Raw genomic sequence first — 14,568 nt, 5'->3', positions numbered from 1 at the left:
TCGGTGTGTTGTTTGTGTTATGTGTTTTTTTTATTTATTAAAACACTCACTCCCTGAACTTGCTTCCCGACTCTCAGCGCACTCGTTATAGCCTTACTGAAGAGCTCAGTGACTTTCAACGTGGCACCGTCATAGGATGCCACCTTTCCAACATGTCAGTTCCTCAAATTTCTACCCTGCTAGAGCTGCCCCGGTCAACTGTAAGTGCTGTTATTGTGAAGTGGAAATGTCTAGGAGCAACAACTGCTCAGACTCTGCAACAGTGGAAATGCTTTCTCTGGAGTGATGAAACACCCTTCACCATCTGGCAGACCGACGGACTAAGCTGGGTTTGGCGGATGCCAGGAGAACGCTATCTGCCCCAGTGTATAGTGCCAACTGTAACGTATGGTGGAGGAATAATGTTCTGGGGCTGTTTTTCATGGTTTGGGCTAGGCCCCTTAGTTCCAGTGACGGGAAATCTTAACGCTACAACATACAATGACATTCTAGATGATTCTGTGCTTCCAATTTTGTGGCAACAGTTTGGGGAAGGCCCTTTCCTGTTTCATCATGACAATGCCCCCGTGCACAAAGCGAAGTCCATACAGAAATGGTTTGTCGAGATCGGTGTGGAAGAACTTGACTGGCCTGCACAGAACCCTGACATCAACCCCATCAAACACCTTTGGGATGTATTGGAATGCCGACTGCGAGTCAGGCCTAATTTCTCAACATTAGTGCCCGACTTCACTAATGCTCTCGTGGCTGAATGAAAGCAACTCGCCACAGCAATGCTCCAACACCTAGTGGAAAGCCTTCCCAGAAGAGTGGAGGCTGTTATGGCAGCGAAGGGGGGACCAAATCAATTTTATTGGCCTTGATTTTGGAATGAGATGTTCAACAAGCATGTGTCTACATACTTTTGGTCATGTAGTGTGTCTGTGTTGAATCTGGGGTGTTTGGACATGAAAGGTTTCTAACGAGATGAACCACTCTCACATAGCCGTCCTTATATTAGCGAGGGAGGTTGTAACCAAGGTCCCTGCACTGACATTCTAATAACGCTGACTCCACTGCTAGTGGATGAATCTATTGATTAGCAATTGTTGGCATTTGTGATGCACTGACACTGTCCCTAAAGATCCTGGACAGAATATGCATACTTCTCACAGAGCTTGTCTGCAGCCTATTATGCCAGCAGAGCTATTCATTTCGATTCAGCAGCTACCAAGTATATCCTCTAGTTTCCAAGGGAACCATCTCAGACGACAATTTTGCGCAGGCGTGGTCATCATTCTCTGTATGAAGGAAATCTTTAAAAAAATAAAAAAAATGTAATATGAATTTTTGCATCAACCTCTACTCAGATACTGTAATACGAACTGTCACTCTAGCAACAGTTTGAATGTGCAGTTAACATAGCTGCTTGGCAGTAACTGACCTACAACTCTATGTGCATGTACTTCCCAGGGTGCTTTTAGGAGCCGATTCTGAACCCCAGATCGACATCGATGACCCGATCAGTGACCTGTTCTTCTTTGTGGGGTGGAACACGACGGCAAAACTGAATGCTATGATTTATGACAAGGTATGAATAGAACCAAAAGCTATTTTTGTTCTCTTTTATGTGCATCCTCAATTACATCCACTCTCTCTTTCCCTTCTCCCTGTCCTCTCTGCTGCTCACCTTCCCTATGGACTGTTCCGTCCCTTTACCCGGAACAGGTCTTCCGCTGCCTCCCCTGCAACTCTGTCCACAACATGAGGGAGCTGAAGGAGCATTCAGGCCTGGAACGCCTGTGTGACACACACCCCCAGCAGGCTAAAGAGGAGCTGGAGGCCGTCAGGGGGCTACTGGTCCACTTCCCCCTCAACTTCCTGTCTGAGGAGAATCTGCTCCCCCCACTGGGCAGCAAGGAGGGCATGGCTCCAACAGAACTCTGGACATAAGAGTACCAGGCTACCAGCCACAAGGACCAAGATGACACTGGAAAAGCCCAGTGCAGCAGGAGAGAGCTTTATAGATTTGTATCGCATTGACCAGATTCCACTCCATTGTAAATCAAAAGATTGGAACGAAATGTATACTCAACTCACCTACACTAACTGATGTGTCTTTGAAGACTGCAAATAAATGCAAGGCATTTAGGATGTTTACATAGATGATACAGAGTGAATTTGAACTCTGTTAAAATGGAGGAAGAAAAAATGAAACACTAGATGATAATCTATACTAATGCATTATGAGCCTTGTATGTGCTCCAAGTGACTTTGAGACATAGCTATTTGAAGGATTACCACTCTTGTAATGTTAAAAGTACATTTTTACGATGTTGGATCATTGCTGTACTCAACTGACCAAATGTGTTTGTTGATATAATACTGAACCTGAGTATTTCTTTTTTCAAAGGGCTTAGGTATGGGTCTGCCATTATAGAACACAACAGGAACAGGATGCCACTGTATGATAGGCAGGGGGAGGAATGGAGATCAGAAGTCAAGAGTCTCAGATGATTGAAGAACATTGAGTACATGTGTTCTTGCAAGGTTGTGGGTGGATAGCTCGCCTCTCTCTCTCTTACCCTCTCAATGCAGTACCAGCAAATCTGTCAGAACATTTGTGGTTGTTATGGTGATGGTTACAAAGAGCTGACAAGATTGTGGCCAAAGAGGAAAGGAGAGCTAAACAGCGGCAGAGTACGATGAGCTATGGACTAAATCAAACAGGTTTCTGAAAAGATTGAAGGTGATATGGAAGACATGGATGTGAGAGAGAGCCCATGGCAAAAGAGGAAGAAAAAGGACCATAAGAGAGTCATGGAGTGAATAGAGGGGAATGAGGAAAAAGATATTCAGGGGGTGCACCTGGCGTGCTTTAATTGTTGCGTATTTTTGCTGTCACCATGGCAACCAAGTACATTATTGTTACATTACTTACCCGGTTGTCTGTGGTCCAGAACATTCCACTTCATTTTGAGCTAGGGGAGCAAGGAAATAGTGTTTTTGTAAAGCACCGTTTCTAATCTGGGATGGGAGGAATCAAGTGACAGGTGAACAAGGAGCAGGGATGGTCTATTTTCTGCCATAGTCTTTCTATGCATTTAACAGGTTTATGTTTCCATTGATAGTCTCATGTGCATGCTGAATTCTAGCATGTTGTCCCTATCTCAGCATAATACAATTATTAGGCTTAACCTATTTATTTTACCAAGTTATTTAGACTAACTGAAATGGTCATGTTTATTTAGTGATACTACTTAATCTATCACCACCACTACAACTTCTTCTTCCTCCCCCTACTACAGCTACTGTTTCATCTGCTAAATATGTCTGTGACCAATAACATTTGATTTAATTTGATGATATTATGCCTACTACAACTACTACTCATTTTGTTTTAGATTTTGGCATTGGTTTCATATTTTCATTTCACCAAATAAAATGTGTAATTTCTTAACTCTATCAATGGTTATTATATTCATGCATACTTTATGCTGAGTCTAAACCCCATTTATAGATGATAATGTTAAAGATTTACTATCTATTCACAAACCTGTCTGCCACCTTTTAAACAGTGTAGGCCTACCTTTCACTATGTTTTAAAACCTTTTAATGTGCATCAAATGTATGTATCACTTAATTATTATAATAACTAGATTATAGCCTCTGCTTTATTTTTTTTTCAATTATCATGTGTGAGAATGTATCTTTAACATTTTAATAAACATCCTAACATTTAAACATTTAAAGTTTGAGTATGAACAGTATTAGTTAACTTGCCTCTGGTTTTTGACTTTGAAGTCTCATGTCAATCTGATTTTCCTAGTCAGCTAGGTAAACAGTAGGCTAGCCGGGCCTACAGGAACAACGCACTAGTATGCATTACTGATCACCTCTCAGGTAATTTGTGCCTGATGGTGTACCATAGGACTCTTCAGTAGGCAGAGGGGAGTGGGAAGAGAGAACAAATAAAAGAGTAGAAAGGAAAGGGTGTTGTATACACACTTGCTGGAAAGGAATGAAATAGCCGACAACACAGATGAAAAGGGCTGTACAACATCGATAGAGGAATTTTAGTGCCCAAATGCATGTTTGAGCAGGGCAGCGCCATTGAGCACTTTCACCATTTTGAAATAGTCAACTGCGTGAGAACTGGCATTCTCTCAATCAGCTTCATGAGGTAATGCATTTCAATTAACTGGTGTGCCTTGTTAAAAGTTCATTTGATACTATTTCTACCATCAAGCACTATGATGAAACTGGCTCTCATGAGGACCGCCACAGGAAAGGAAGATCCAGAGTTACCACTGCTGCAAAGGATGATTTCAGTTACCAGCCTCAGAATTTGCAGCCCAAATACATGCTTCACAGAGTTCAAGTAGCAGACACATCTCAACATCAACTGTTCAGAGGAGACTGTGTGAATCAAATCTAATCAAATTGTATCTGTCACATGCGCCGAATATAATAGGCAGAGTTGCAAAGAAAAAGCCATATCTCAGACTGGCCAATAAAAGATGAAGATGGGCAAAATAACACAGACACTAGACAGAGGAACTCTGCCTAGAAGGCCAGCATCCCGGAGTCGCCTCTTCGATGTTGACGTTGAGACTAGTGTTTTGCGAGTACTATTTAATGAAGCTGCCAGTTGAGGACTTGTGAGGCATCTGTTTCTCAAACTAGACACTCTAGTGTACTTGTCCTCTTGCTCAGTTGTGCACTGGGGACTCCAACTCCTATTTATATTCTGGTTAGAGCCAGTTTGCTCTATTCTGTGAAGGGAGTCGTACACAGTGTTGTACAAGATCTTCCAGTTTCTTGGCAATTTCTGAAATGGAATAGCCTTCATTTCTCAGAACAAGAATAGACTGACGAGTTTCAGAAGAAAGTTATTTGTTTCTGGCCTGTAATCGAACCCACAAATGCTGATGCTCCAGATACTCAACCAGTCTAAAGGCCCGTTTTTTGCTTCTTTTAATCAGAACAACAGTTTTCAGCTGTGCTAACATAATTGCAAAAGGGTTTTGTAATGATCAATTAGCCTTTTAAAATTATAAACTTGGATTAGCTAACACAATGTGCCATTGGAACACAGGAGTGTGAACAATAGTGTGTGTGTGTGTGTGTGTGTGTGTATATATATATATATAAATGGAAACTTCAAAATCAAAGTTCAAATAATTAAATCAAATAATTAAAATTCCAAATCAAATAGCAAAATGATTTAAAACAGTACCATATAGCTTAGTGGAAAATATTAAAATATTTGACATCTGAAGAGCTGCTTGGAGTACTGTCTCGAGCAGTCCCACCCTCTCAGGCCCTAGAGCCTGAGTAGGGAAGAATGAGTTATCTGAAGGAGTGGGAAAATTTTTGTTAATGATCATTGTTGGGTAGTTTTTTTTAGAGATCCATGTTTTTTCCCCATTCCTGTAACGAATTTGCTTTTCTTTTGTGTATTTATTCACCCCCGTCCAGCTGGCGGCGGCATGCACCTCTAACATTTGTTTACGGATCCCCATAATACCATAGAAGAAGAATGCACTGCCCATGCGATCACAGACGCCATAGAACATATACAATGTTGAGTCGTCTGACTATCCATATGGGCCATACCAAAACATGGCGAGGAAATAAGTTTATGCACTATATTTGTCGGAAAATTAATCGCCTAATCATTGGTACCAACTATTCTAGCTAAAGTATATATTGTAGAAGTACGAATCAGCTCCATGACGCTTATCGATCGAGGGTCAATTGGGACTGCACAGAAACTGTTTGTTTTTTCACGGCCGGTACAGGCAGTGCAAGGCGCGATCACTGTCAACGGGAAAGGAATGAAAGTTTGTGTACGGATATCGATCATTTGACGTGGCTAGCCGTACATTCCACATTGATCGTGCGGCTCGCCATTTGCTACTTCATTTGTGGAACATTTTAAGTATTTGTAGGATGGAAATTGCGAGTAGTTAAAATCCATGTTTAAGTACAATAAATCTTATTTTTGATTTGTGCGTGGGTAGCTAGCTAGCGAATAGCGTTCATGTTGTGGCAGACTGAAAAGTGACAGCTCTGCTGCGGACCACCTTTGTATTACGCTGTTATTATCTAGTCTGCTAACTTGGCAAGCTAGCTATCTACTTGTTTAATCTCACAAACATTAACATTACAATTACATTGTATTTGTAGTTAGAAGCATTCAAATGATCTGTCGACGACCTTCAAACAGCATATACGCAGTGACGTTATTGCCAGAATGAACGCAGTAAGAGAGTGCCGCACACGATTGGGTCTCTGTAACGCAATTGAACTTAGTATACCTGCTAGATAACTGCGTTTTACCTTGTCATTTTTGCAACCATTTGTTTATGTTAGCTAGTTAAGTTAGCAAGTCGAGTCTCATCAGGGATTGATGTTCTGAGCGGGACTTGACAGCTCAGGACACAGTTAAATTAAACATTGGGCCACCTGGATTTTCTACTGTCCGCTGCTTTTATTTTGTAGCTAAATTATTAGCTAACTAACGTTAGCTACGACTTTTGCCAGCATGTCTGAAAACGCCACCACACGAAGCTTGGATGACATAGACCTCGCAGCTTTGAGGGTAAGTGGCTACTGTACATCTAGTTAGCTAGGTTAGTTCAAAGCTGCAGCAGTTGTCACAATGCGCGTGACAAAAGTTCACTGATGATACATTTTTTGGAAACGTGCAACAACTAGAGCTGTACGTTTTGAGGTGCTTGCTTGAGCTAACTAACGTTAGCTACCTAATGTTATATTTAGGTAAATGGCTAGTTGTGGGTTACGCACAGACAGGGTTGCGAGATTTGAGTCTATTGGATGTCACTACTGACTCCACTATCTTGCTTTTTTCCATATCACCTTGGTCAATCTGAGTCCATTTTTGTAAATGCTTGGGTGAGTAAGGAATGACGGCCTGATTCGTTTGATCGATGGCTTTTAAAACAGGCCTGTATCTCAGTTCCATTTATTCTTTTAAAACTAGCCCACATTGATCGATTTCTAGTCTATCTAGCAAACGATTGAACTGTATCTTGTGTACTTTTTACCCGTATATTATCATACAACTTCACAGACCACAACACAGGTGTTGACAAGCGTATTTACCACAGTGTGGTGTGCTACAAGACTTCCTCGTAGGCTTTTCTTTTTTGTATCATTCGAAGTAATACAAACGTAATCTCAAACATTTCTTCCAAGAGCTATCAAAGCATGATTTGAAATAGATTTGTGGGAATTCAAAAACTCACCGAGTTTTTGACTGCAGTCTCTCTCTCTGACATGCACACAATGGTCCACAAGTGTATTGTGAAACTCCCATTTAGCATATTCCAAAACCATCAAAATTAGAAGTTGAACAAAAATAATTAATAAACCCAGACCTGGGAGCTTATTCTTCAGGACCATAGACATTCAAGTTATCTATTTGTAATGTGGACCGTCATGGAGGTTGACCGTTCTGATACCATGATCCAGTGTCAGTATATCATCAAAACAAAGACTAGTGGCATGTAACAACAGAGTAGAGGCACTTTAGTTTGAGAAAGGGAGATTTAATATCTACCGGTATATCTCACCTACACACTTTTGCGATTTCAGTACAGCGAGTTACAGGCCAGACCTCTCCAGGCAATGCCATTTAATTTTCCGTTCTGAGAGAAGAGGGATGAGAGAGAGCTCTGAGAGGGATGATTCACTAGAGCTCATTGTTTGATGGCTGTCCTATATAACACCCACTCTGCCTGCTACACATAAACGCACACATACACTCACATAGCCTACAAGTACAATCTAGGCTAGTACTAGTGCATCACTGTTTTCTGTGGGAGACTCAAAAGTTAGCTAGTAGAACAGGCTTTGTGTAATGGATTTGTTTGGGGATCCCTTGGATTCTTTGAGTCCCCATATCAACAAATGTCAGGTGGTAGGACAAGTGTCAACACACATTGAATCAACGCTTACCTTCCAACTTCCAAATCTGTTCTAGGCTATTTCTTGAGCGAACGACCCCTGTACTTACCTTGCAGACAGTTGTTTTTCTCGATTTGACATTTTTTCATGGTTTCTGTGAGTTTAGTTTTTGATAGTAGACAGTGAGTCTAAAGGCCAAATTATTTGTGAATTTGATAGGCCTATTTGTCGAGGAAGAGAGGAAAAGCTGTTTTCCTTTAGGTAAGTACAGATATTAGGGGGAGTCTTCTGACAGACACAAAGATCCAACAGCATTATTAATGGGTAGAGTTTGCACTTCCGCACCCAAGTTAAGTTGACTGAAGTGATGTTAACAGGTCCACAGTGTGTATTCCTCTCATGCACTTTCTGATCAATGTTGACAGTTTTGTTGCTGGTACAGCGCTCCCCCCACACACATTCATCTCTTTCTTCCTTCCCTCTGCGTTGGACGTGGGCGATGCTGCCATCTCTCTTCCCCCTGGATAATTGCATTAGCCTCCTCTATACCATCGCCCCCCCACCCCTGTCATCTCATTCTTTCTCTCTATTTTGTACACTTGTACTCCAGCGCTTTTACTCCAACCCTTTTGACAGTTTGATCCTGCTTCTCCTGCTCTCAGTGCTCCTCTTACACACAGCATAGATGCACTAATTGGACGATTTGTCATTCCCATTATGTTTATTTAATTTCTCTCTCAACCCCCTTAGCCCTAATGCTCACATCTATCTATGCCTCATTCTCTTGTACACCTCTCTCCTCTCCTTAAATGCGTTCTCTGTTAAAGACAAACACTTGAATAAGTCAGGAGACAGACCCATTATTGGAACCAGATGAAAGCAGGATGGTCACGCTGTATGCTTCCATCCCAAAGCAGCCCCAACGCCCACAGATCCTACACAGGCCATAATGAATCACACTGTGAAAGTGGAACTGGGTGTCTTTTTGCCCTATCCAGGGAAAAAAAGAGATGGCTAATTTTAGCAATTAGCTAGAAGTAGCCATTATGAACATCACCTGTGGTTTTATCTTATGGTGGGGAAAAATAGAAACATTCTTGCAAATTGTTCTGTAACATAAATGGTGGATGGATGTCTAGAGCTTCTATGTGTTTCAGAACATCTCAATAGCACTCAGGCCTCCTTGCTTGTGTGGTCTAGGCCTATATATTTGCCAGTCTATTTAAATGTACCATGTCTGTCTCTGCATCTTGTCTCCCAGTCTGTCTGGCCTGGTGTTCTGGTCTCAGTCTGCCAGAGAGCAACCAATCTTAATGAATCTATCACTCTTTCTTCAAGGACCCAGCAGGGATCTTTGAGCTGGTGGAGGTGGTGGGAAATGGGACCTATGGACAGGTGTACAAGGTAAGATGAGTTTGGGCCAGCGACCCAGTTGAGACACTGAGGGGATGAGTGAGATGAACCACTGAGCTGGTTGAAACTCAGATTGAGGCTGTCTGAGTTACTCCCCTGAGTTTCTCAAACTCTAGCTGTGGTAGTAAATCTGAGATTAGGCCAGATTAGTGCACCTGTGCTGGACCACGTTAAGGCTGTCAGTTGGAGGAGCCCAGGAGATGGGTAGTGGTAATGAGATAATATGGAGAGAACTAAAAAGTAGAGGGGAGAGAAGAAGAGTAAATGACGTGGTGAAACACAGCATAATCACTCTCAAAACAGATTAAACAGGGTTGGAGTTTTTTGAACTATTAGAGATTTTTGGCTCAAATGTAGAATATATTTTTTAGAGCAGACATCTGTTGTACTCACTTAATTTTCTCGTTTTCGATTGACCAGATAAGATGATCAAGTCTGCTCTGCCTTTAATCAGGGGCGTCACGTGAAAACAGGCCAGTTGGCTGCAATCAAGGTGATGGACGTGACTGAGGAGGAAGAGGAAGAGATCAAGGCTGAGATCAACATGCTGAAGAAGTACAGCCATCACCGCAATATTGCCACCTACTACGGAGCCTTCGTCAAGAAGAGCCCACCTGGACATGATGACCAGCTCTGGGTCAGTCTGATGGATTCTGACCCTGTCTGGTGGTATAATCTGAGAGAGAGCAGCATCATTTATAGGGCTCTCTCTGATATCCATGAACCCCATAATGCACAGAAACTAGATTAGGGTTATTGCATGCAGCATATATTATTTATTACAGACACACTGAACATTGTATTTATGTGTGCTAAGTTCCTTCCTCTCTGTGTATAGCTGGTGATGGAGTTCTGTGGGGCAGGCTCAGTGACAGACTTGGTAAAGAACACCAAGGGCAACTCTCTGAAGGAGGACTGGATCGCTTACATCTGCAGAGAGATCCTCAGGGTGAGGAACCACAGTGCACCCACTATAGAACCATTACAAAACAGTCTTTAGGCCAAGCACCAGTGTAAATCCCTGCATTGGAAAAGTGCCATTACAGACGCCCTCAAACCCCTGACTGAACTCTGACCCCTCTCTAATACCCAGGGCCTCTCGCACCTCCACCAACACAAGGTCATCCACAGAGACATCAAGGGCCAGAACGTGCTGTTGACAGAGAACGCAGAGGTCAAACTCGGTGAGATTATTGATTCTAAAACTGTTAATGTGTTTGCTCTGCCACTGCTTGTTGTTTACATGTGTTTCTGTACTGTGTGTGGGCTTGTTGTAATCAAACATTTGTATGTTTTCCGTTCCAGTGTTTCCGGACAGAAAATACATTTATAAAATTGGTTCAAACCAAGAGAACGTGACTGTTCATAGTACATATTCGTTCTTTTTTTGAACCTGTGAAATCAACATTGTTTTTACAAAATGTCTCATTAATTTACTCGACCCATTAGCACAGATAGAGAAGCTTTCTATGGAACGCGTAAGCTAGTTGTTTACATGTTTAATTGGTCAAAAAAGTACAGATGCAAGATGCGATTGGAATTTCACTGGTGGGGAGAGCTCGAGAGGGAGTGGGGTGGACATGGAGGGGGAATGGCTTGATGCGCTGAACATCATGATGTCATTTGAACTGGACTGTGTTTAAGCTATTACTAGTATTATAACTACACCAAATGACAATTATATACTAGACAGGAATGTTTTTGTACCAAAAAAATAACATTATTAATCGGTTCTCAAGATTTTAAAATAATGGTTCTGTTCCAGAACACTAGAGATCACTTTCGTTCCCAGTTCTGTTACCATTCCTCAAACATTTTAGTTATATTTTGGTTCTGTTCCCTGAACCGGGTCCAGCCCCTGGGTATGATGAATATGTATTCCTGCTCTTTGTTTCCATATGTAATCTTCCAGTCTGTGTTTTATAGCAGCTTCCCTAAGTCTGAATAAAGTGCTCAATTGTCTCACCATCAAGCACACTACATATTTGTATTATGGTTTTATCTACAACTTAACTTAATCAAGACTTGAAAAATGTAAATGTAGCCAGTAATACTGAGTCTCTGTCCTCCACTGTGTGCAGTGGACTTTGGGGTGAGTGCTCAACTGGACAGGACCGTGGGGCGCAGGAACACCTTCATTGGCACACCTTATTGGATGGCCCCTGAGGTCATCGCCTGTGACGAGAACCCCGACTCTACCTATGACTACAGGGTAATGACCCCTTTCCATCCTAACGTGTCTGTCTGTGTGTGAGAGTGGGTAGTAAATCTCACATGTCTCCACAGAGCGATATCTGGTCCCTGGGGATCACAGCCATAGAGACAGCAGAGGGAGCTCCTCGTAAGTACAGCTCAGTGCACCCACCCACACACATCCATCTCCACTTTATTACCCTTTTCATCCACACCCACCCACACACACCCATCTCCACTTTATTACCCTTTTCATCCACACCCACCCACACACATCCATCTCCACTTTATTACCCTTTACATCCACACCCACCCACACACATCCATCTCCACTTTATTACCCTTTACATCCACACCCACCCACACACATCCATCTCCACTTTATTACCCTTTACATCCACACCCACCCACACACATCCATCTCCACTTTATGACCCTTTACATCCACACCCACCCACACACATCCATCTCCACTTTATTACCCTTTTCATCCACACCCACCCACACACATCCATCTCCACTTTATTACCCTTTTCATCCACACCCACCCACACGCATCCATCTCCACTTTATTACCCTTTTCATCCACACCCACCCACACGCATCCATCTCCACTTTATTACCCTTTTCATCCACACCCACCCACACGCATCCATCTCCACTTTATTACCCTTTTCATCCACACCCACCCACCCACACGCATCCATCTCCACTTTATTACCCTTTTCATCCACACCCACCCACCCACACGCATCCATCTCCACTTTATTACCCTTTTCATCCACACCCACCCACCCACACGCATCCATCTCCACTTTATTACCCTTTTCATCCACACCCACCCACCCACACGCATCCATCTCCACTTTATTACCCTTTTCATCCACACCCACCCACCCACACGCATCCATCTCCACTTTATTACCCTTTTCATCCACACCCACCCACCCACACGCATCCATCTCCACTTGATTACCCTTTTCATCCACACCCACCCACCCACACGCATCCATCTCCACTTTATTACCCTTTTCATCCACACCCACCCACCCACACGCATCCATCTCCACTTTATTACCCTTTTCATCCACACCCACGCGCATCCATCTCCACTTTATTACCCTTTTCATCCACACCCACGCGCATCCATCTCCACTTTATTACCCTTTTCATCCACACCCACGCGCATCCATCTCCACTTTATTACCCTTTTCTTCCACACCCACGCGCATCCATCTCCACTTTATTACCCTTTTCATCCACACCCACGCGCATCCATCTCCACTTTATTACCCTTTTCATCCACACCCACGCGCATCCATCTCCACTTTATTACCCTTTTCATCCACACCCACGCGCATCCATCTCCACTTTATGACCCTTTTCATCCACACCCACCCGCACGCATCCATCTCCACTTTATGACCCTTTTCATCCACACCCACCCGCACGCATCCATCTCCACTTTATGACCCTTTTCATCCACACCCACCCGCACGCATCCATCTCCACTCTATGACCCTTTTCATCCACACCCACCCGCACGCATCCATCTCCACTCTATGACCCTTTTCATCCACACCCACCCGCACGCATCCATCTCCACTCTATGACCCTTTTCATCCACACCCACCCGCACGCATCCATCTCCACTCTATGACCCTTTTCATCCACACCCACCCGCACGCATCCATCTCCACTCTATGACCCTTTTCATCCACACCCACCCGCACGCATCCATCTCCACTCTATGACCCTTTTCATCCACACCCACCCGCACGCATCCATCTCCACTCTATGAGCCTTTTCATCCACACCCACCCGCACGCATCCATCTCCACTCTATGACCCTTTTCATCCACACCCACCCGCACGCATCCATCTCCACTCTATGACCCTTTTCATCCACACCCACCCGCACGCATCCAGCTCCACTCTATGACCCTTTTCATCCACACCCACCCACCCGCACGCATCCAGCTCCACTCTATTACCCTTTTCATCCACACCCACCCACCCGCACGCATCCAGCTCCACTCTATTACCCTTTTCATCCACACCCACCCGCACGCATCCAGCTGATATTTATCTCCTAAACTCTCAAAAGCACATTCTGCATAACATAAGCCATGTGTTTGAGATGGCTCATTCACCACTGTGCTGCTCATGTAAGATACGAGGTGAGGGGGCTATTGATCTGTGGTGTTAGAGAGCCTTCTCTATATCAAACCGCATAACACAAGCACATATCACTGCACATTGCTCCCACCGTAGGCAGCTTTGAAGTGGGATGCCTGGAGAAGGGATTCTCTCCCTGGAGCTCCTGCTGTTGCTGTACCCACCCAGTATGCGCGACACAGCCCAGACAGGCAGACTGTCGAGGGCTGTTGTCGTCAGATGCCTGTTGTCAATGAATTATGCAATACGGACTTTCTCACATTCTCACCAACACTGAGTTTCTACTGGTGACTGGGAGGCTACTGGCTAATTGTTAGATAGCATTGCTGTTGTTTTTCAAAACCTGATAAAACCACCCTCTGGTCTGACATGAGCAGACTGATTTAACTCATGTGACTTATTGTGCCAAACGGTGAAGTGTGCACATTGGTACATGTATCCCCATAAAAAGTTCCCACAGATGCACATAAACTGTTTTTATACTTCACAAACATTGTCAAGAATGACATACTTAAACTGGTCGTGTAATCACCATGTATCAAATTTTATTGGTCACACACACATGGTTAGCAGATGTTAATGCGAGAGTAGCAAAATGCTTGTGCTTCTAGTTCCGACCATGCAGTAATGTCTAACAATTTCACAACAACTACCTTATACACACACAAGTGTAAAGGAATTAATTAGAATATGTACATGTATATATGGATGAGGGATGGCCGAACGGCATAGGCAAGATGCAGTAGATGGTATAGAGTACAGTATATACATATGACATGAGTAATGTAGGGTATGTAAACATTCTTTAAAGTGGCATTGTTTAAAGTGACTCGTGATACATTTATTTTTAATTATTAAGTGGCTACAGAT

General features: G+C 43.3%; 2 protein-coding genes across 8 annotated transcripts in view; both read left to right on the top strand.

Annotated features, from left to right (window-relative positions):
- LOC118391232 (phospholipase D2-like) overlaps positions 1–3,749 on the top strand; it is a 31,990-nt gene extending 28,241 nt beyond the window's left edge. For all 3 annotated transcript variants that reach the window (XM_052457949.1, XM_052457950.1, XM_052457951.1), the window contains 2 exons: positions 1,453–1,570; positions 1,708–3,749. In XM_052457949.1, the coding sequence (XP_052313909.1) occupies positions 1,453–1,570; positions 1,708–1,932 (343 nt within the window). In that variant the 3' untranslated portion in view covers positions 1,933–3,749. The remainder of the gene's footprint in view (positions 1–1,452; positions 1,571–1,707) is intronic.
- Positions 3,750–5,525: 1,776 nt separating this feature from the next.
- The window catches only part of LOC118391230 (misshapen-like kinase 1), a 37,881-nt gene continuing 28,838 nt past the window's right edge, over positions 5,526–14,568 (top strand). For 4 of the 5 annotated variants that reach the window (XM_035782404.2, XM_052457948.1, XM_052457947.1 and 1 more), the window contains exons 1-7: positions 5,526–6,586; positions 9,253–9,318; positions 9,782–9,964; positions 10,166–10,276; positions 10,421–10,511; positions 11,409–11,539; positions 11,614–11,668. In XM_035782404.2, the coding sequence (XP_035638297.2) occupies positions 6,530–6,586; positions 9,253–9,318; positions 9,782–9,964; positions 10,166–10,276; positions 10,421–10,511; positions 11,409–11,539; positions 11,614–11,668 (694 nt within the window). In that variant the 5' untranslated portion in view covers positions 5,526–6,529. The remainder of the gene's footprint in view (positions 6,587–9,252; positions 9,319–9,781; positions 9,965–10,165; positions 10,277–10,420; positions 10,512–11,408; positions 11,540–11,613; positions 11,669–14,568) is intronic. The other variant, XM_035782405.2, reaches the window with a different exon arrangement.

The sequence above is a fragment of the Oncorhynchus keta genome, chromosome 12 (assembly GCF_023373465.1).
Source record: "Oncorhynchus keta strain PuntledgeMale-10-30-2019 chromosome 12, Oket_V2, whole genome shotgun sequence".
NCBI classification, from domain to species: Eukaryota; Metazoa; Chordata; class Actinopteri; order Salmoniformes; family Salmonidae; genus Oncorhynchus; species Oncorhynchus keta.
This window is presented reverse-complemented; position numbering and strand designations above follow the sequence as displayed.